At 47.9% G+C, this 23545-nt stretch overlaps 1 protein-coding gene across 13 annotated transcripts in view; it reads left to right on the top strand.

The window, feature by feature from the left end:
* The window catches only part of MYO3B (myosin IIIB), a 478997-nt gene that overhangs the window by 327587 nt on the left and 127865 nt on the right, over positions 1-23545 (top strand). For all 13 annotated transcript variants that reach the window (XM_070070710.1, XM_070070712.1, XM_070070711.1 and 10 more), the window contains one exon: positions 12758-12857. In XM_070070710.1, coding sequence (XP_069926811.1) covers positions 12758-12857 — 100 coding nt within the window. The remainder of the gene's footprint in view (positions 1-12757; positions 12858-23545) is intronic.

Here is a 23545-nt window from a genome sequence, read left to right as displayed (position 1 = left end):
GCAGAGATACAGAGAGAGAAGGACAGAGATCTTCCATCCACTGGTTCACTCCCTCAAATGAATGGCCGCAACGGTCAGGGTTGGGCCAGGCTGAAGCAGGAGTCAGGAGTTTCTTCTGGGTCTCCCAATTGTGTGCAAGGGCCCAAGGACTTGGACCATCCTCTGCTGCTTTCCCAGGTACACTAGCAGGGAGCTGGATGGGAAGAGAGCAGCTGGGACTTGAACTGCTGCCCATATGGGATGCTGGCACTGCAGGCAGAGGCTCAGCCTTCTGTGCCACAGGGCCAGCCCCTGAACATCCACTCTTACGCAGAGACTACTATGGTAAACAGTGAGATTTAAGTTTGGGCTTCAAATTCTCCAACTCCAGTATAGAGAGCTTTGAAATGTGCTCCCTCTCAAAAGATATGCTATTTGAATCAATCAGGTACCCTGTATTACGCCAACACTCATCGGAAGAGTTCTATACAATCTAAAATGGAGTGGGTGACTGGCCTAGTAGTTAAGATGCGCATGTCCTGCATTGGAGTACCCGGGTCCCATTCCCGGCTCTGGCTCCTGACTCCAGCTTCCTTCTATTGCAGACCCTGGGAGGCAGTGGTGATGGGTCAGTTAGTGAGTTCCTGCCACCCATGTGGGAGACCTGGATTGAGTTCACACTGTGCTTCATCCTTGTTTCAGACCCTGGCTCAGGCAATTGAGAGCATGTGAGGAATGAGTCATTGGAGGACAGCTCCCTCGTGCTCTCTCTCTGTCTCTTCCCTCCTTCTCTCTCAAACACATAAATATTTTTAAGTCCTCCAAAACAACAGAGTTAAAAATTATGTTAAAACATAGCCAAGGTTAGGGCCGGCACTGTGGCACAGCGGGTTAATGCTCTGGCCTGAAGCGCTGGCATCCCATATGGGTGCTGGTTCGAGACCCGGCTGCTCCACTTCCCATCCAGCTCTCTGCTATGGTCTGGGAAAGCATTAGAAGATGGCCCAAGTCCTTGGGCCCCTGCACTCAACATGGGAGACCCAGAGGATGCTCCTGGCTCCTGGCTTCAGGTCGGGTCAGCACCAGCTGTTGCGGCCAACTGGGGAGTGACCCATCGGATGGAAGACCTCTTTCTGCCTCTCCTCTCTCTATGTAACTCTGACTTTCAAATAAATAAATAAATCTTAAAAAAAAAAAACATAGCCAAGGATATGCATTGAAATGACTCATGTTTCTTGAAGGTAAAAATGATCCCAGTAGATATTTTTCATTGTGACAAATCCGTTGCATCAGTAGGTTGTTGATCAAAAGCCAAGCAGGAGGGGGAGTTCAAGTGAATGTGCTATTAGGAGAAAAGGCCCCCTGAGGTCTGCTCTGGACAGACAAGAGGAAAGCAAGTGTACCTTGTCTCACTCCTTTCTATTTGTCACTGTGCTTGTGATCCACTTTTTCTTCACTCACTGTTTCTGTGTCTTGGAAAGATCCTTGACCGTTTAAAAACAACGGCTTTATTCCCCCAACTGGGAGTCCCCGTCAGAGGCAGCACAAGCCAGAGAAGTTTCAAACTCTGCTAGCCAGGGGACAGGAGCCAGCTGCTCCTCCTTTCTGAGTGTTTTAGGCCAAATCCACACAGTAGCCTAGAAACATCTGGAGGAGAGAATTACTTGATACAGGGGCCAGCATTGTGGTCCAGTGGGTTTAGCTGTCGCCTGTGACTTTTGCATCCCATATGAGTGCCTGTTGGCATTCCTGGCTGCTCTGCTTCTGACCCAGCTTCCTGCTAATGTGCCTGGGAAAGCAGCAGAAGATGGCCCAAGTGGTTGGGCCCCTGCACCCATGTGGGAGACAAGGATGGAATTCTCAGCTCCTGGCTTCTGCCTGGCCAAACCCTGGCTATTGTGGCCATTTGGGGGGTGAACCAGCAGATGGAAGATCTCTCTGTTCCTCCCTCTTTCTGTCACTCTACCTTTCAAATAAATACAATAAACCTTTTTTTTTTTTTTTTTTTTTTTTTTTTTTTTTGGACAGGCAGAGTAGACAGTGAGAGAGAGAGACAGAGAGAAAGGTTCACCCTCCAATGGCCGCCGCAGCCAGCGCACTGCGGCCGGTGCACCACGCTGATCCAAAGGCAGGATCCAGGTGTTTATCCTGGTCTCCCATGGGGTGCAGGGCCCAAGCACTTGGGCCATCCTCCACTGCACTCCCAGGCCACAGCAGAGAGCTAGCCTGGAAGAGGGGCAACCGGGACAGAATCCGGTGCCCCGACCGGGACTAGAACCTGGTGTGCCAGCGCTGTAGGCAGAGGATTAGCCTATTGAGCCACGGCGCTGGCCAAATACAATAAATCTTAACTACAACAACAAAAAAGTCACCTGGTATACTGGGCTTCTGATGAGTTGCAAGCTGGAAACTAGCTCCCATTCCAACCCTCACCTTTGCCATGTGCTATGGAACGACCAGACTGTTTTTCTTCAAAAGACTGTTGCAAATAGAAATGCAGGCTTTGTTTTCTCCTTTAACAGATGAAATGGAAGCGCAGAGAGTCGAAGGAAGTTGTCTTCCCTCGTGCGTTCTGCGAGTGTACACGTCATTGGTTTCAATCTTCTCTGTGCTTCTTCCAGCAGAGCACACTCTGCCACTGTTTCCACTTTGTGTGTGGCCCATGTACCCATGGTACTGGTCAAAGCTTTGGGAAGGGTTAACACGCCATCCTAAGCACATCGAGTTTAAAGTCAAAACAATGGACTTGAATTCCCAGCTATACCACCTTTTGCCATGCACTTGTGGGGAAGTTACTTCCACGCCTTAGTTTGCTCTCATGTCAAATGGGACTTGTTAAGGCCTAACTCTCAGGACTGTGGAGAAGCTGGTAGCAGATAATGTAGGCAGAGCGTCCTGCACAGTACCAGGCATGTGGCAGGTGTCCCATGATGCTTAGTTCCTTCTCTGTACTGCTTTCCTAGATGTGAACCTCCCTGGAAAAAAATCACAAGGCTGTGAAATAGCTGTCTATGATGAACATAATATTGCAACTTCAAAAAGGTGAAACTATTTCTCTCACTTTGGGTGAAACATAGCACCTGTCAAATCTCAAATACAGTTACTATAAAGCCTTCATTTTTTAAAAAGAAACGTTTTCCAAGTCTTAAGTCTTATTGATTTGACAGGGAAATATTAGAATACAACAACAATCTGAAAGATTGTGAGTGGTTTTGTTTTTGTTTTCACAAAGACCTGGCACCATGAGGTTGAGGGCTTGAATCATTTGCATAGATCCATTTCTCAGGGACCTCATCGTTCTTACGACTTAGCTGATGCGCTCCTGACCCCATGTTTCTTTCCTTCCTGGTTTGCGGCACTTTGGAAATTTGCTGTGAAAGAGATTAAGTCCCTTCTCACACCCTTTCTGCAAAGCCAGAAATTTTGAAGTCCGGGAGCTGAATATCCCCCAGATCTGTTGCCTGCTGGTGTGGAAAGCACTTTGCCTTTCAGATGTCTGAAGAGTTGGAAGATCCTTGTGTGCCTTTCACGTTTAACCCACAGTGACGGGTGATTGGCAGCAGAACAGCGGAGCGACAGCCATTTGGCCAAGAGTTCAAACCCCAACACGATGAGCCATAGCAGAATCAGAGTTTGATTTGCTGTGGTCGTGAAGTCTGAATCGCCAAGTACAGAGGCGGGGGCAAGGGAGACAGCTGGTAGCCATTCTCATCAATAAAGTTATGACGGTTGAGATGTACAAGCAGCCAGAGCCTGCTAATTTCCTAGACTTTGAGCCAAGTGCTTAGTGTCAAAACCAGCTACGGTCAGTGAGGCAGAGGGGTGTGAAGGGTCCCTCGTCAGACTCTTCCTGTGGGTTAGAAGCAGATCACATCCTGCTTCCCAGAAATGAGTCCAGTTCACAGACAAGGACGACTTTCTGTTATTTTTAAAAATTCTAGTAACTTCTTAAAAGTCAGTTTTCTTAAGGTATTACTTACCTGCAGTAAAATTCAAACAGTTTGATAAAACTGGACAAACACATAGCATCAGGCATTCCCCCCCCCAAAAAAATTTTTTTCTCTTAAAGTTCCTTCCTTCATGTCCTTTTGCTGTTTAATCCCTCCCTCACCTTCAGCCCCTGGGGACCACGAATGGGTTTTCTGCCTCCACAGCTTTGCCTTTTCCAGGGTGTGGTGTAAATGGAGTAGACTTTTGAGCTGATGTCTTCCAGTTAGCATGATGCTTTTGAGCCCTAGACCCACAGCTGCATTGATTAGTGGTTTGTTCCTTTGAGTTGCTGAGCAGAATTTCAACATATGGATGTGCCATGGTGTATCCATTTGCCAGCTAAAGAACATTTGGGTCTTTTCTAGTTTTTGCTTATTATGCATAAAACCATTAACAAATAAAACATTCATAGCTTTATCTTTTGAAGAAAAAATGTATAGGAAAGTGCCTAGCTTTGCTTCATAGGGAGGCAGCACGGGTCCTGGGGTGGGTGCTGCTTCCGGCAGATTGGCCAACAGACGTACTTTTTCCCTGGTATCTCGTCCTTTGGCATTGCGAGGTACTTTCCCCCACCTTACTTCCTGTAGTTATCACTGCGGCAACTCGAATGTAGTCTGACTTCCATAGGCAGGGGAGGAGACAGAGGGTTCCATGTCTATGTAGTATGTTGAGGAGTCATGTAGGACTCTTACCCCGTTGTAACCAAGACGTCCTAACTCCTGACCTGCTGCTCTCCCCCCAGAACCTTTTCTCAACATGCTATCTGTGCGGGAGGTTCTTCTAAGTGCTTTTGAGCTGGCCACAAAGACAACATAAAAAAAGAAAAATGATGTCTTCCCCATGAAGGCGAGGCAGCCGCCTATGGCACCAGGACCTACACCCTAACCAGGCTCGAAAGGGGCACAGATCCGCCAACAAACGGGAGTGCAGCAAGCCAGGGGGCTCTGGAGCTCCCACCAGTCCTTCATGGATGTAGGCAGGGCGTAATTCACAAGAAATAAATCCCACTGGGGGCTGATGGGAGTTGGAAGAGAATGGAACGGAAGTCCCTTAATGCTCAGAGGGAAGGGGACGTCCCCCAGGCTACGGTGTTCCAGGGCAGACAAGAAAGTGATTTGTAGGATAAGGGAAATCCTCCCCTTTCAGTCTCCACACTGGGCCAAGCAATTACCAGGCAGGGCTTTCTTTGAACTCCAGGTTCGCCGGGATGATGACGGGAATTAAGGTCTGGAGAATCAAAGTAGAAAATGCTCTCAGCAGCCTGAAATCACTGGACTTGTCTTGTGTGTTGGAGACGGGATGTGTTCCTGAGAGGGAAGAATCCGACCTCCTGGCTTCTGCATTTGGTGGCTGTTAGCCTGTCGGACCTCCCACAAGTTGGCTCTTTGTGTTCTGATAGGATGGCTGCTGACCAGCTGTCACTCCCACTGGCTCCCTTGTGCAATCTGCCAGCAGAGGGTAGGCGGGGAAGGCTGAGCGCTTGTGCCTCCTGTCTATCTGCGCCTGCTCTGCAAGGAACAGCGGCACTCCTTGCCAGGTCCTTTGGGAGGGCTGCAGAGTTTACCCAGCCTAGATCACCAGCCGGGAAATCTGCCAGGCCACAGTCCCCGCTGGGCAAGGCTTGGCTGTGTGCTCTGGATGGCTCACCAAGTGCTCAGTCCTGCCAGGCCGGAGCCTCTGTGGCTGCTGCTCTGTGGGACTCTCAGAGGACCACGCGTGTGCAAGAATGTGGGACGATCTGAAATTTTACTTCCATTTTTTAAAAGAAAAGAAAAGAGAGTAGGGGTTATGATTGTTCGGTGTTTGAATAAATGGGGCTGTGTCATGTGCTACTTAAAAATTCAGAAAAAACGCTTGTGTTTGAACCCTGGCTCTGCTGCTCCTCAGCTCTGTGATCTGGGAAAGTCACTTTATTTTATTTATGTTCATTTTATTTGAAAGGTTGAAAGACATGGGGAGAAAAAGAGAAAAGAGAGAAATCTTCCATCTGCTGGTTCACTCCCCCAAATACCTGCAATAACCAGGGCTGGGTGAGGCCTAAGCCAGGAGCCTGGAGCTCAAAGTCTCCCAGATTGGCAGCAGGGACCCCAGGACCTGAGCCATCATCCTGGGAAAGTCATTTAACCTCCTTCTTTCTCAACTCCTTAGGTATAAAATGGAAACAATAGTGGTCTCTACCTTTTAGGGTCACTATGAGGGTTAAATGAGTGAACTTTTGTAGAGGTGTAGAACAATGCTTGGAATATAGTAAACCATACCTTTGTGTTTGTTAAATAAAAGCAATGGTGCTTTCCTACCTCCTCATTACCGAATACCCCTCCAAACTGGTTGGAAGCATTGCTGTAGAACCCCCAAACTGAGTCTGCTTGCCCTAGGGGCAGAAAGCCAGTCACTGACCTCAGGGGTATTTATTGCAAAGCACAGAGTGAGGAGTCGGGCAACTGTTGTTTGATTCCCGGCCTCCCCAAGGATTAGGGGGGTGAAGTTTCTTATAATTTGGAATTGGGGCTGAGAGGTGCATGATCAGCTCGTACCCAAGTTCCTGGTTGGTCAGTTGTGCTAGAGACCTTCCTTTGATTGGTCAGTGATGCTGTGCTCTTTAGGGAATTTTTGGTGACCAAATGGGCCCCAGTTGGTCTGGAGGTTCCATGAGGGTGGAAGTGAAATTCTGCCCAGACCTGGAACTCCCCTACACAGGCCTCTCCAGGACAGCACTGGCCATCAAGGTTCTTATCTGTTGGACAACTTGAGTCAGGTGATTAGAACCTTGTAAGGCTAGTAGATCACACCCTCAAGTCAGTGACTTCCTTTAGGTAAAGGACAGACAAGGACACCTTGGGCTAAGGGGGACAGACAAGAGAATGGGTCCTGCTCTTACATTATAGGGGTTCATTTTCATCCTCTTCATAATTTTTGTTCCCCCACCCTCAACCAAATCAAGCTGGATGTATATACCTGCCCTTTTCCTGATGTTCTAGTCCTTTCAACCCTTAACATCTGTTCTCCTCCCCACCTCCATAGTTTTCTAGGGTGCCATAACAAATTACTACAAACATTGCAGCTTAAAACAACAGAAATTCATTCTGATAATTCTGGAGGCTACAGTCCCAAATTAAGGTGTCAGCAAGCATTGGTTTCTACTGGAGTCTGTAAATCTCTCTCTCCTGGCTTCTGCTGTTCCTGGAGTTACTTGGCTTAGACCCATCTCTCACCTGTCAGCTTCCATTGTCATATGCATTCTCTCTGGGCTCCCAGTGCCTGCACGTGGCTGTCTTATAGGTCTAGGACCCACCTTAATCCAGAGTGAGGACATCTTTGTTTAATTAATCATATCTGGAAAGACCCTGTTTCCAAGAAAAGTCACATTCTGAGGCTCTAGGTGGACATGAATATTGGGAGAACACTAATTAACCCCCTTAAAGAATCATGGTGCTCTCAGACTTCTTAAAATTGTTGCTCTCTATTAGAATGCAAGATCCCTGGGAGTGGAGACTGTGTCTCTTTAAGTGTAGTCTGAGGCAGCTGGCATTACCTAACATGGGAATGTTTAGTAGACCACCTTAAAGGTATGGAGAGACAAGAATGCCACCGAGCTGGGTGTGGGAAGGTGATGCCTAAGACAGGAGAGTGAGCTGGCAGGAGGGAGAGAGATGGGACGAATACAAAGGACTGAACAAAACAAAAGAGAAAACTCAGGGAACGAGATCCATGAGATGCCGAGCCAGGAAAATCCCTTTGATAGTCCTCTATCGGAGAATCCAACATGAGCCGGGGTGACGACAGTGGCCAGCTACAATTGCTGTGTTCCTCAGCTCAGTATCTTGCGTGGTTTCTCTCTTCCTTGACAGCATAATACCAGTTGATTGTCAGCTGGCGCCGTGGCTCAATAGGCTAATCCTCCGCCTTGCGGTGCCAGCACACCGGGTTCTAGTCACGGTCGGGGCGCTGGATTCTGTCCCAGCTGCCCCTCTTCCAGGCCAGCTCTCTGCTGTGGCCCAGGAAGGCAGTGGAGGATGGCCCAAGTGTTTGGGCCCTGCACCCCATGGGAGACCAGGAGAAGCACCTGGCTCCTGGCTTCGGATCAGCACGGTGTGTCGGCCGCAGCGGCCATTGGAGAGTGAACCAACGGCAGAGGAAGACCTTTTTCTCTGTCTTTCTCTCTCTCACTGTCTACTCTGCCTGTCAGAAAAAAAAAAAAAAAAAAAAAAAAAAAGAAGAAGAAGAAGAAGAAGTTGATTGTCCAGCTAACATGGTCTGGGAACAGGGCTGACAGGGAAATGAAGGCAAGGGTGCTCCCGAGAGGCAGAGATGGGGAGGACAGGACAACAAGGAGCAGCTTCCTGGGGGAGACTGCCACCCCCCTCTTTACTTTCCTGGTGGTGGCAACTGAAAGGAAACAGGAAAGCTGTCTGTCATCAAACCAGGAGGCCTGGCCTGGTGCACTAGTGACCGCCGTCACCCAGTTCCCCTATTTGATCAATGTCATCTGTCTCAGACAGAGGTTATTCAAATTGCCCAACATAGCCCAGCTAATAGGATCTGGCCAGGACAAGTGTCCCATTCCCTCTTGGTGTGCCCTTTCTTTACCACACTGTATTAAACTCGGAACAGAAGCACCAGAGCCACAGGTGGGACTTAGCACGTCAGAGCTGCAAACCCTAAGAAAGGTGTGGCCTTCCCTGGCTGAGTTACATCACTGGGCTGGTCACTCCTCCAGGTGTGGGAGCGTCAAAGGGGGCCACGGGGGAAGTGCCCATGTTCAAGACGGCAGTGAGCCTGGGGGCACAGAGGTGAGGTCTTCAGAGACTTGGGATGAGTGTTCTCTATTCAGGACTGTTGCAGAGAAGGTTCCAAAGCTGCACTGATCTCTTGTTATATAAGGGACCCTCTGTCCTCCACTGGAACTTTTTTTTCCCCTACAGGTGACAGCTGGTTAAATTCAGGGGCAGCCTAGCCGGAAAGCCTAAAAGGTGACTTCGCAGAAGGGGACAGAGGTCCTCTGCAGCTGCCCCTGGGGGCTGGTCTTGTCCCCGCTGTCCTCATCAGCTGATCCCCCCAACCTGTGTCCCCAGCGGGGACTCGGGCATGTTTATGTCAGTTTGACCTTCAGACAGTAACAGCTAAGTTTCTCAGGAAGATCTTCCTGGGATCCAGACACTGGTGCCCTGACCCCAACCTGCTTGAGAACCTTCCCAGGGAAAGGAGCACTGTGGACAGGGAGTTAGAACATGGCTCTCTGGTCCTGCCCTCCGTTAATGAACATCAGTAAGTGTCAGTCACGGTGAAATGAGAAAATTGTGAAGTTTAAAGGTCCCTGGACTTCTGCTTGGAGAAGCAGCTGTGGTTTTTGAAGTCTGGCCTTTCCTGCTGGTATTTGATGAGAAGTGAGGCTGAGCTGGGGATTGGGACAGAGTTTCTGGTTTATCTGCCACACCCAGGGCTAGGCCCCCCACACAAGGAGGGAGGGGCCCTGGGAACCTCTGGCCCAGCTTTACAAGGGGCAAGGAGGTCAGGGAGAGGCGGAAAAAGAGATGGGGAACCAAGGGCGCAGCAGTGTTTCTGGGACCAGAGGAGACTTTGCGGGTGGAGACAGTTTTTCTTTTGAAAGGAGGAGGTATGGTTGTTACTGATGTGGAGTCCAGACTGTCTGTTTCCTTAGATGTCACTGGCAGGAGTTGCCTCATGAAACATTTAAACTCCACGTCTTGAAGCAGAACTTGCATTCTCTGGTTCAGGGCAGACCTCACCCTCCGGCACCCCTCTGCCTGGCACGTCACACGTTTGTGCCCCTGCTTGGCCCCAAAGGCATCTGAGTTCACAGCACCTGCTACTGTGTTCTCATTTTCTTTCCCCCTGAAAGTCAACTGCATTCAAGACAGACTTGGCTCCATTTCCCTGGAAAACGTGACCAACTTGGAGAGCTCACTTTGGAAAGATTCAACTCTACTGGGGAACTCCCCTCCCAGTATTGCTGTAGGTCGCTACCCTAGGGACACACAGGGACCTTCCCTGAGGAAGGTGACCCAGTTTCAGAGAAGCCCCTCTCATCGCACCCGCCTATTCCCCAAGTGTAGCACTTTATGGACACTTATGCTACTCGGGTTCATCATTTTCTTTTCCTGCCTTGTCACTGGTCTAATTCTTGTCACCTGATGCCTTCCCTGAAAATGAGCCACCTTGTTTCTCTCTCTCTCTCTCTTTTTTCTCCCTCTTCACCTCTCCAATCTCCTTGTCCTGTGACTAATTTGCCATAGAGGGGCCAGGTGATTGGAGCTGTCGCCAGGAGATACTTAAAAGTATCTGAAAATTTGGGGTCCTGCTTTGAACTCGAAGGCTTGATCATCTTAACATATTTGAGTTTATCTCCATCGTCTGACCCAAATCCTTCTCCCTGCTCTTCAAGCGAGGCTAGGGGGATGGGCAGGCAGGCTTCATCTAAGCTTTATTAAGAATATTCTGTAAGTTTCTGTTTGGTTTTTATACTTCAAATAACTCTTAAAAATCGATATTTTGATGACTGAAGTGTAAATGAATAAGAACATGGAATAAGTTTTCCCTTCAATTACATGAACAGAAATTCTATGGGATTTTATTGGAAACCCAGGCAAAGTAAAGATATAGTTATTTCCTCTTTTTCTGGTTCCAGTCTAAAAGGGAATTTGTGGTATTTTCTGGCTTTCCTTGAGTTACTTCCTTGGGTTGTTGTTAAGACTACTATTGCTCCCTTTTAAAATGAGGACCTCAAAATTGGTGCAGACAAAAGCTTGCAATCTTAGCTTTCCACATGGGCAATCTCATTTTGGCCTCGATCAGTGGTACCTCTTGGTGCTCCTGAATTGGGCAGACAATAAGATTAAAAATTATTTGTGGGGTGGGCATTGTGGCATAGTGGGTTGAACTGTCACTTGGTACACCCACATCCCATACCCTGTTTCAAGTCCTGGCTACTCTATCTATCTAGCTTCCTGCTAATGTGTCCTGGGAAAAGTAGGTGATGGCTCCAGTGCTTGGGAGACCTGGATGGAGTGCAGGGCTCCTGAGTTTGGCCTGACCTGGTGCTGGCTTTTACAAGAATTTGGGAAGTGCGCCAATTGATGGAAGATTCTCTCTCTGCCTTTCAAGCAGATGTAAACAAATGAATACACATTTAAAAAATTATGGTGATTTTCCTCCTTGACAAAGAAATGGAAAGATATCCCTGAAGTGGGCTTTTCCCTTTTCTTTTGTGTCACTTCTTGCTTTAGTGCTGCTTATCATAGTCTTACAAGTGAGTGTGAACCAAACCATTTTAGAATCACCAATGAAGAGAAAAGTTGTCCTCCAGAGGAACGAGTTCATCAGTTAGGGGAAGGCAGAGGGAGGAAATCAGCTAATGAAGTTCTCCAAGGCTCTTTCTGTTCCCTTCTTTAATACTGTTTCACAGTTTGGCTATACTGGTTTTTGAGTAATAATAAAAATGTAATGATGTTCCATTTAAATTTTCCTCTTTATCCTTTTGGTGTTTATAGCAATAATAACAACAGATGGTTTTATCTACCACTAATTGCTCAAAGAATTACATTTCTTCTACACAAGAGATATTAGTGTGTAAAGAGCCAAGCTAACAACTAAAATCAGAACGTACTTTTCCCAGATCAGGCAACACAAAACCAATTGTTTCCACATTTCTTTTCTTACACTCCAGTGTCTGTCATGTGTCCTATCTTTAGGACATTAACGTTTTACATTTCACAAGTCTTCCATAATAAATCACTATTCCCATCTGTACATATTAGCTTTGTTGGTTACAGTTTGGCTTAGATGATCCTGGTTTATCTAAAATATGGGTGGCAAATGGGCATGCAGTCGTTTTCCTACCCCAGGGGATTGGTAGTAACTGCATCTCAACCTCAGCCACACATTAAAATCCTCTGGAGAGGTTCTGGTAATTGTTGTAGGCCCCCACCCAGGTCAGAAGTCTCTGGGAACTCAGGCATATTTAAACTCCCGGGGTAGGGGGGAGGTTTCTAATGTACATCTAGGATTCAGAGTCGTGCAGCTGGAAGCAGATCCTCTCAACTTGGACCAGGGTCACCTGGGGAGCTTGTTAGGCACTCGGATTGCCAGGCCCACCCCCCGGGGTTTTTGATCCACTGGGTGTGGGATGCAGCCTGAGAATTTAACTTTAGCAAGTTCACAGGTGATGCTGATGCTGCCTGGCCAGGGGTCCACACTTGGAGAACCACGAGTGCAGTACTGTGTTAAGGAACATGAACCTGGTTAAGGTTGGGTGGGGAGATGGCTGCCATGGTCACAAGAGGGATGGATTTTGTTTATTGTCTTCACTTTTTAGAAGCTCATTACTAAACGGTCCTCACGCACAATGTGGAAATGGACTACTTTGGGGTGAATCCCTGTTTGCAGCTACTCCTACCCACATGTGTGATGATTTTTTCCTCGAGCTCTCAACAGCATCAGCTGGGACTAGCTGCCTGCCTGCTAACCCTATATAGAACTCTGTTCCTGCCACTGCATGCCGCTTTTATGGGGACCTATCTCAAGTTGGGGGCCTCTACCCTCTGTCCACTCTTTATATCTATTGCTGGAGAGACGACAGTTGTTTACCTATTCATCCAATTTGCTGGCTGGGCCCTAGCACCCTGCAAGACCAGAAGAAGTCAGTTTTAATGACATAGCTTAGAAGAAGGCTGCGGGACATCAGGGAGCAGCAGCAAGAGGGCACTGACACCTAACCCTGTCTGCTTCCACACCTGTCCTTAGCCTTCTAAGACCCTGTTTGTTTTCTCAGCTCTGCAGGGCTGTGTAGATCACAAGAGTTATCTAGAAGTAGAATCCAACAACGGTCAAGCAGACACAACAAGCAACTCTTCTGTCACTGAGAAAACCCGGTGAGTCTTACCCTTTGTGAGTCTTACCAGTTTGTTTCATGTTGCAAAGTCAGGTGCTCCATTCCCATGATGATTAAGCAGAGGTGCTTTGACCACTGTGTTATTTGGGTGAGTTGGAGAGGATGGAGCCAAAAATTATTTCCCATCAGATTTTCCCACATCAGAGGTCATTCATTATCCTGTGGGCAAAAGTCTTCATTCGACAAGTCAACCTGAATCTGTTTTCTGGGTTCCCTTCATGATTAAACCTAGACTTGACCTTTGTAGGTTAAAGCAGTGATTCTCGGCTGGGGGCAGTTTTGCTCCCCTTCCCACTCTAGAGGACAGTTGGCAATGTCTAGAACATTTGTGGTCGTCGCATTGCAGGAAGAAGGGCTGTGCTCCTGGTGAGTAATGGGCTGCAGTGTTGCTAAGCATCCTACAACCCTAAGCACAGTCTGCCCACAACAAAGAATTGTCCAGCCCCAAATGTCAGTAGCCCTCAAATTGAGAAACCATAGGTTTAAGCTTAAGCATAAAGGGAGTATCATTTCCTGTTTACCCACAAGTTAAGTATAATCCTGAAAGAGAGGAGCAGGGCTTGCTCAGGGCCGGCACGTACTGTTTCCAGTGGACACCTGGGCTGCTCAAGGTCTGCAGAGACCATGACCTTGGTTGAATACTGGCTCAGGCCAGGCCATGACACCAAGAGCTGGAGACTCAAGGAACTCCTGGTCCTGTTCAAGGAAGCCTTGTCTCAGAGCTTGTCTCCAGGCCTGTCATGTCTGTCACCAGGAAGAGACAGCTGCTGGAAGGAGTGGAACGTGGAAAAGGGGCGGTAAACAAAGGAAGCTTGCCCCCCCCCCCACATGGATTGTGGGGAACTGCATTAGAAGTTTTACTTGAGGATTTGGAGAAAGAAGCAGATCATTGGAAAGTTTGTTGCATCTGGAAAAACAGATCTTGAACTGCAATTTTTTTAAAATAAAATTCTTTTTTTTTTGAGATTTAATATTTTTGAGACTTGAGAAGTCAAACCCTCAGTAGTTCTCTATTGGTTTTAGAGTGCCATGGAATTACTTTGAAAGTAGACCACTGTAGACTACTTGCTTACACAGTCAGACTAGCTCACTTAATGGCACTTGAGAAAGGTCCTAACATCTCATGTTAGAGTAATACAATGTAGAATTTCTGATCCAGAGAAAGATCATTAGACTTGGCAGGTGAGAGACTTGGCTTCTGGTCCGAGTGCTAGCATGTCCAGCTGTTTGACCTTGGGCAATCAGAGAACCTTCCAGAAAAATGTCTCCAGCCTCAGCTGATGATTGACTTTACCAAGAATATCTTTATATATATATATATATATTTTTTTTTTTTTTTGACAGGCAGAGTGGACAGTGAGCGAGAGAGAGAGAAAGAGAGAGAAAGGTCTTCCTTTTCCGTTGGTTCACCCCCTAGTGGCCGCTGCGGCCAGTGCGCTGCGGCCGGCGCACCATGCTGATCTGAAGCCAGGAGCCAGGTGCTTCTCCTGGTCTCCCATGCAAGTGCAGGGCCCAAGAACTTGGGCCATCCTCCACTGCACTCCCTGGCCACAGCAGAGAGCTGGCCTGGAAGAGGAGCAACCGGGACAGAATCCGGCGCCCCGACCGGGACTAGAACCTGGTGTGCCGGCACCACAAGGCGGAGGATTAGCCTAGTGAGCTGCGGTGCTGGCCACCAAGAATATCAAGACAAGTTTCTGAGCTCTTTCCCTTGACCTTAGAACTTCCCCCCTTTGCTTCAGCTGCCCTTCCTTCCTTTGTGCCCATCTCTCAGACCTCAGATCCTCTTCTTTGCATTAAGTTCCTGCCCTCCAGGCCCTACCACTGTCAGCACCCACGTTCCCGTCACATCTTTCCCATTCTGTTCTCTGCCTTTTGCTTATAGTTCTCTCCATTCTGACAAGTGCTTACCCTTGGCCCTGTACTTCACTCTTCCTAATTTTCACCACCAGACGTCAGACTGACATCCAGATCTGCTGCCTCACCTAGCAGGTGCTGCTCTCTTTAATCCTGACATCTGCTTTCTGACCTCACCATACCTCTAGAACTGTCCTTGGGAAGTTCAGCCCCCAAGCAGTACAACCCCATCTCCTGCAGAGTCACTGCAGCACTTGGTTCCATGGGCCATGCTTTCCTGGTGCTGCCTTCTTCCATGGCGTCTGCACTGCTGCAGTCTTTGGTTCTTCCTCAGAGACGTCCCTCTCTTCCACCTACCACTGAAGTGCAGACAATTCTCCAAGCCCTGGACTTTCTTTTTCTCTTCTCCTCCACGTGATATTTTCTCTCACCAATGTATTCTGGTATCAGCCTTTGACCGTATGAGCGTGAGTCCCAGGTCTCTGTTCTGAGCTCCATACCCTAGACCATCATCTGCCAACTCCTGCTGGTCATGTGTTCCTGATTTTCACACAACAGGATGCCAACAGGAAAGATCTCACTCAAGCACCTCCTGCAGTGCACATTTCCACTTCTGTGAAGCGCGCACTATCTCATGACCTGCCCTTGAAGCCTCAAGCTAGCATTTTTGGTCCCTGCCTATCACTTCACACCGCCTCCAGGCATTTTCGAAGCATCCTTGCCTGGTCCAGGCCTGCCATTATCACTTTGTGCCTCCACTTCTTTTTACAGTTGAGCTTTCATTTCTGACACCGGATCAATTGTCCTCCAACCCACTGTGACTTGTTCAAAGAAATTTAACAGCTTCCTATTTTAGACTAAAAGAGGTTCAGATTTCTCAGTCTCTCCCCAGCTTGCCCCAGTGTGTCCTGAGGCTTACTGCCAGTTTGTCCCCACATACACCCTGTGGCCAACTGGAATCAGACTTCTTAGTGCTCTGTCAGTGCACCTGCCTCTTCTCTCTGCCCATTTCTTTGTATTTATTTAATTTTTTCCTTTTATTCAAGGTAACTTGTCTTCTTCTTCTCCTCCTAAAGACCTTAATTCTGTTTAACACTCCTCTAACCATAACCCATTTGTAATAGTTCTACTCAAAGTTCTGCTTCATATTTAGATAATGAGCTTAGACCCAAATATAGCTGAACTCACTGCTCTTTTCATCAAGAAAGTCTTGTTACAAAAAAAAAAAAAATTGGCTGAACTAGAGAATGTACTTGGTGACATGTTGATTTACATTCTGGCACAAGCTCCTTAAGCCATCGTGAGTGCTGACAGTTCATAGATGGGGTCCTCAGGCCACACTTTGGCCACTCTCAATGGCGCTCTTCACGTTTTGCCTGGTGTGGTCCTTGACTGTGGATAGGAAGTTAGCTTCTCAAGGGCAAGGGCTGAGTCTTATTCCTTGTATCCAACACACACGGTAGATACTTAAATAAGTACTAAATAATTTGGTGGCACTGACTTCCAAGGCCACGTCTCATGATTCAGACTTTTATTTATTTACTTGTTTTGGAAGGCAGAGACACACACAGAGAGAAAAGCGAGAGCGCCCATCTACTGGTTCACTCCCCAGATGGCTGTAACTGTCTGGACTAGGCTCATTAAATCCTAGAGCCAGGAATTATCCCAGGTCTCCCATGTGGGTGGCAGGAACCCAATTGCTTGAGCCATCACTGATGCCTCCCAGGTTCTGTATTCGAGGACACTGGAGTCAGGTATGAAACCCAGGCATTCTGCCTGCTATGGAATATGGATGTCTGAACTGCTGTCTTGACACTGGGCTAATGCCTGCCCCAGGATTCAGCTATTTTGTGAGAGAAATCTTCCTGCTCAATCTGTAGGTATGGCAGCAGCAAGAGGATCCAGAATGATTTGTCAGATTGTGTGCGAAGGCATCCCTGCCTCGGGATCCATGGGTCTTATTTTCCCCTCTGTGTTTGTCAACCCAGTGTCCTGTGGACCCACACGAGGGTTTACAGGAAGTCTTGGGCAGGAGATAGAAGGGTCAGGAGTGGGTAGAATGAGGAGAGCTAAGTTATGCTAATGATGATGTTCTCAGTGGCAAGCAATAGGCCCCCAACCAACAGCTTAAGGATCCTTCAGAACAAGTGACCCAAAGACAGAACTCCTGGGGCTGAGTTAGCCACTCAGGTATGTCATCAAGGAGCCAGCTTCCTTAGGTCTGTTGGTTTTGCTGTTCTTATCATGTCAACAGTGCCTCCACTTCTGGCCACAAGGTGGCTAAGCAAAGCTAATGATGACTTTCTCACCTGACAATGCCTGAAGCAGGAAGGAAGGACTCTCCACAAGAGTCTCTCTCCATTTTTAGGAAGAAAACCTCTCCCAGAAGTCCCCCAGGAGACTCCCCTTGCGTCTCATTGGCCAGAATTTGCAGTGGGGGGCTCTCTGGGGGGAGCTGCTAAGGAGGCTGGGAGAGTATCTACATTTTCAGAATCTGTAGAACGGATCAGGCAAAGAGTAAAGGGATTGGGGAAGCAACCCTCAGAGTCCTGACAGGGCAATGATAGGATCTGATAAGTCCCAGGGAGAGATGCAGGACGGCACAATCAGAGGGAAGAATTCATAATGGAAACCCAGACGCGACAGGAAATACTGCTGGGAATTGGAACAACAGGAACGTGTTAAGGTCACCATTGAGATTCACCCGACCTTTACTGCTATGCCAGGTCTTTCCCCAGCATAATTCTCACACCAGCCTTTTGGGTTGACATTATCCATTCCATGTTGCCGATGTGTAGGGCAAATCTGGGTCAAGCTAAGACAAGTAGCCCCCAACTGCTGGCTTGGAGAGCAGGGCTGGATTGGATGCATCATATTTACCTACTTCTGCCTCCCATTAGCTTGGAATCACTGTGTCACACACAGAATAAATGGCAGGGGCAGAGTTTGAGTCTAGCTCTTCCACCTCCAACCTCCGTAACAACAGCCAACAATGGTATTTATAGACAACATCTGGGCACTATGTAAAGATTTTACATGAATTATCCTATTCATTCTATGAAAGAAGTACAAGTCTTTATACTTTCTGACATTTAGGGTAAGTACCTTGCAAATGTAACTTAGTGGTGACAGAGACAGGATTTGAACACAGATCTTCTGAGTCAGGTGTCCACACTTTTAACTGTCTCTCTCGGCCCCTGGCTCCAAGTGATCACCCTTGGCTTTCTCTTCTCCATCCATGTTAGCTCTATACCTGTCATCACTTAAATCTAAAGTCACAAGCCCGAGTGACCATAAAACTGCCACCCTATGACTGGGAGAGAAAATTCTCATACCCATTCCTGGGAGAAGCCTGCGGCAGCCCTGCAAAGATCTGGCAGTACGCAGGGGGCTATCTCTCCTGGGGTGAGGAAGCCTGGGGTTGAAAGCGGAAGTCTGCTGGCCATGGGGTGGCTTCTCTCTGCTCCACTTCCTGTGTGAGCCCGGTGCCTGTGTACAGTGAATGACAGGCTGGAAATGGTCTTTTATGTCGTGGCGCTTTGTTCCCGCGATGGTAATCCTCCATTCTAATGCCGAGAAGTACAATGGGGAGGATTATACCCCTTAATTTAATTTGGCCCGCATATGGCAAAGCTCTTGCCAGGCTTTTCTGTGGCATTCTTCAGCACAGCTAGCCTGTTGTTGTGTAAAACGAGCCCAGAGGAAGAGGAGATGGGGAACACTGGGGCAGATGTTCTTCCGCAGCGTCTCTAGCACACCTCGTCCTCGGGTCACCTTCCGCTGGGGATTCCCCCTCAGAGGAACGGGAGGGCTCGCACCTCAAAAGAGGGGGAAACGCACGCAAGTCTCCTGCGTGTGTCATCCTTGCGGCTCCGGGGCTTGGTGCCAGTTTGAGCCAGAGAAACAGCTTCCCTGTCAACAGGGCCAACTGGGGGCCAGATTTTCACGAGGACTGTGAAGTACAGCTGGCCACGGATCTTGACAAACACCGGCGGGGGGCTGGGGTCACTGCAGAGGTATGTGGCAGCGTGAGGATGCTGGAACAGAGCAAACCCCCGGCCAGGGCCAGGCCAGTTCCCTCCCCACGCCCTGGGGGCCCTCAGCCCTGAGGGGAGGCGATGGCTGCAGGGTATGGGTGTGGTGGGAGGATCAGGAGCCTTCTGGTAAGAAGTGCTTACCCTATGGGAGATGCTTTATGAGGGGTCTTTAGAATGTTCGTGGAAAATGAGTATTGTGAAAACACCGAGATTTAAAAAAGTTCGCCACTAAAATAAACTTTAATTCTACTTTTCCACTAATTTATGAAGTATCCTCCTATGTGTCTTCTCATTTGGGTAGACAGACCTGGGCTTGAATTTTAGTTCAACTGCTTGTCAATTAGAAGCTGTTTGGACAATTTCCTTCCTCTCTGACAACTTCAGTACCCTGGAGCACAACAGAGGAGTAGCTGGGAGGCTAGCGATGTCTGTGCAGAGGGGTTAGCCCAGTGCGAGACACATAAGGAATAGTCAGTAAGGGACATTGACAGGTTGTCGGTCACAGTGATAAAAGTAGAAATCATAGTAGTAATATTAAGATTTAAAGGTTACTATAGTTCTAACCTCAAATGAAGGGTCGGGACTTCTGTGGCTTGGTTCTTAAAACTGTAGCCTAAAAGTAGACATTGAGGTTTCCAATGTTTTAAGAACTTTGAACAATGTTCACTTTCTACTCAAACTGGAGAGCCAAATTTTATTTTCCTGTGTTACCTGGAAAATTACGCAGGAAAATGTAGTGATGCCTCTCTATCGACAGAATGTCGAGGTGGTGCGGAGTTTCACGTGGCTGGAATCAGGGAACACCAGTGCATCTGTCTGACCCCTCTCCCTCCTAATAAAGTTACGCAGGAAAATCTGGGGTTGAAACTGGGCCTAGGACTCACCCTTGCTGATACGGCCAGCATGCCACTAGCATGCCACTAGCACATGCTCAGATGATAACTGTCAGAGCTCAGTTGGTTGTTGGAGCCTTCTTAGACTTTCTAGATTTTTAAAATACTGATGGGTCACATTCATTCTCAAAACCTTTTTGAAGCCAGAAACCTTATCACCAGCTGAAAGAAGCTTCAAGGAAAAATGTGTTTTGAGTTATATTTTTCCTTGTGGATTTGCTTATGGCTGTATCTAAATATTTATCTGAACTATTTCAACACACCCTAAATCATCCGTGATCCTTATGCAAAGAAGCCTTTCAGAAGAGTTTGTGAGTGTCAGCAGTCTCTTCACAGGACCAGATTCCAAGGAGGTTTCGAAAGTGTGGGAAGCAGTTTGGTGATTTTTCAGCATGCCTCTTGTTTTCCTGTTTCTGTATCTCTCTCCTGCTGTTCCTTCCGAATAGAATACCTTTCTCTACCTGCTGGTGTTTTACCCACCCCTAAGGTCTTCATTCATGTGGCACTTTCTGCAGGGCTATGAAGCAGACAAGGGCAGAGGAAGAGCAGTGCAGGCAGGAGAGAGAGAGCGGGCCATGGCCCAGGTGTGGCATGGGCAGTGGGAGAAGGCCGAGGGTGGGCTGGGAGCGCACTGAGGCAGGCAGAGCTACTACTGGGTGAGGCGGGTGAGAGCCCGGAAATGGGAGGCCTTATGCACAAAATGTTCTGAATATTCTTTTATAGGCCAAAAAATGCAAACCCATAGTCTTTGAGGAGCACATGGTCCCTTTAAAATTTTTTAATTAGTTTCCAACATGTAAAGAAATAGACCTCATGCAACGAATGTAGATTTCTGGTAGCTCTGCAAAGCTTGCTGTATCTGGCAGTGGGCTGCTGGAACTGAGTAGGGGCCGCCTTGCCTAGTTCCCTGCTGGTCGGCCTGCATGATAATAGCCCCGCTCTGTCATCCTCTGAGCTTCGTGCCTGCAGAGGCACCCCCAGGTGGAAGAAGTGATTTAGGCCACAGACTCTGGAGCCAAACTGCCTCTGTGCTGGCCCAGGTCTGTGTTCCACAGCTCAATGACCATGTAAAGTATGTTTGTAATAATAGCACCTACTTCTTTTGGCCATTGTGAGAACAAGCCATAGGGAAATACTTAGGAGACTACCTAGCTTGCTGTAAGTGGATACAAATGTGAGCTATTATAGCTATGTGCATTAGTGTATTTTTCAGTACTATAATGAAATGCTTGTGGCAGACTACTTTATAAAGAAAAGGCCCATGGTTCTGGGGGTGCAAATCCAGGGGCCTCATGTAGTGATGCCTCTCTATCGACAGAATGTCGAGGTGGTGCGGAGTTTCATGTGGCTGGAATCAGGGAACACCAGTGGATCTGTCTGACCCCTCTCCCTCCTAATAAAGCTACCAGAATCCCATCACAGGTGTTCTGCCCTGGTGACCTTATCTAATCCTGATCACTGGCCACAGGCTCCACCTCCAAACACCACAATAGGCTCAAGTTTCTGCCTTCTCAATACCTCACAATGGGAGTTAAATTTTAACACACAAATCCGTGGGGAACACTCAAACCATGGCACTATAACTCACACAAGAAGATAAACTCCAGGGCTAACACTGTCCTTTATTTCTGTATTACAGAATCCAGAATCTCTGACCATTACAGGCATATAATAAACTAACTGAAGAATGGACAAATGAACATGTACTCCTTCAGTTTTTGCGTTAAAGCAAAGTTTAATGATTTTGTGCTCAAGAAATGCCTCCTTAGGGGTGGGCTTTTGGCTTAGTGGTTAAGACGTTGCTTGATATGCCTGCATCCCATAACAGAGTGCCAGGGTTCAGGTCCAGCCTCCATTTCCAATTCCAGCTTCCCGCCAATGTGTGCCCTGGGAGGCGGCAGTGATGATTCAAGTACTGGAGTCCCTGCCACCCACGTGGGAGACCTGGATTGAATTCCTGGCACCTGGTTTCATCCCTTCTCAGCCCCAGCTATCACAAGCGTTTGGAGAGTGAACCGGTCAACAAGGAGGTCCCTCTCTTCCTCTCCCCTCCCTTTCAAATAAATGAAACAATTTTTTAAAAGGAGAAACACTTTCTATTTTTCTTGAGTTCAGCTTGAGCTTACTAAAACCCAGCAATGCTGATTAAATAAATGAAGGTAGATTTTGTTAATGCCATGCCACTTTTTCTATAAAGGATTTTCTACCTTCCTAACTAAAAAAGTAACCCAGAGTTTGGGAAGACACTTAATTATGTGTTTTCTCTCGGAAGCTCAGTTATTTGCAGATAGCTGTCTATGGCTGAACTTCAATAGAAATGATGTTAGGCCTGTTACGCTCTGTGCTCCCTGCACCCCCTCCTCATTCTCCCCCCACCCCCTCCATGAGATCCACACTTCCCTTCAGGGCAGTGTTTTTGTGCCTGGTGCCTCAGACAAAGTGAACGGTTTGGCATAGGAATGAATTTCTCATAAATTTAGCCAAAATCACAGCATCCTCCTACCAAGGCCTTCAATGTGATAACCTGTGGACATGAACTTTGTGCTGATGTTAATCTATCTCTAAACACATTTTTTTAAAAAGATTTATTTATTTACTTGAAAGTCAGAGTTACACACACAGAGAGGGAGAGATAGAGAAGAAGAGAGGAGAGGAGAGGAGAGGAGAGGAGAGGAGAGGAGAGGAGAGGAGAGGAGAGGTCAGGTCTTCCATCCTCTGGTTCACTCCCTAACAGCTGCAATGGCCAGAGCTGGGCCTATCTGAAGCCAGGAGCCAGAAGCTTCCTCCAGGTCTTCCCACATGGGTGCAGGGGCCCAAGTACTTGGGCCAGCTTCTACTACTTTCCCAGGCCATATCAGAGAGCTGGATCAGAAGTGGAACAGCCAGGACTTGAACCGGTGCCTATATGAGATGCTGGCACTGCAGGCAGTGGCTTTACCTGCTATGTCACACACAGGGCCTGCCCCCAAACACATTTTCTGTGGCTCAGCAAAGTTGATCCACTATGCTGGATTCGTTTTTCTCTCTGGAAAACTTGCACATTTACAAAGCCAAATTTAATTTTCTTTGATCAGCCATCTAGTATCTTAAAAATACTGTTCTCGGGGTTGGCACAGTGGCATAGTGGGTAAAGCCGCTGTTTGCAGTGCCGGCATCCCATATGGGTGCTGGTTTGAGTCCTGGCTGTTCCACTTCTGATCCAGCTCTCTGCTTATGGCCTGGGAAATCAGCAGTCCTTGGGCCTCTGCACTCACATGGGAGACCTGGAGGAAGCTTCTGGCTCCTGACTTCAGATTGGCCCAGCTCCAGCTGTTATAGCCATTTGGTGAGTGAACCTGCGAATGGAAGACTCTCTCATTGCCTCTGCCTCTGATATAAATAAATAAATCTTTAAACAAACAAACAAAAGTCTTGTTCTCTCATTAGCTTCCTCGCATATTCTTTCTTTCTCCTTTTTTTTTTTTTTTTTTTTTTTTGACAGGCAGAGTGGACAGTGAGAGAGAGAGAGAGACAGAGAGAAAGGTCTTCCTTTGCCGTTGGTTCACCCTCCAATGGCCGCCGCGGCCGGCGCGCTGCACTGATCCGATGGCAGGAGCCAGGAGCCAGGTGCTTTTCCTGGTCTCCCATGGGGTGCAGGGCCCAAGCACCTGGGCCATCCTCCACTGCACTCCCTGGCCACAGCAGAGAGCTGGCCTGGAAGAGGGGCAACCGGGACAGAATCCGGTGCCCCGACCGGGACTAGAACCCGGTGTGCCGGCACCGCAAGGCGGAGGATTAGCCTAGTGAGCCGCGGCGCCGGCCCTCTTTCTCCTTATATAGTGAATACTGAGGCATCTCAAGTTCTGCTTTTTTAAAAATTATTTATTTATTTGAAAGGCAGA

Source organism: Oryctolagus cuniculus, chromosome 3, assembly GCF_964237555.1.
Source record: "Oryctolagus cuniculus chromosome 3, mOryCun1.1, whole genome shotgun sequence".
NCBI classification, from domain to species: Eukaryota; Metazoa; Chordata; class Mammalia; order Lagomorpha; family Leporidae; genus Oryctolagus; species Oryctolagus cuniculus.
Note: the sequence above shows the minus strand (reverse complement) of the source record. Positions and strands in the feature narration are given on the sequence as shown.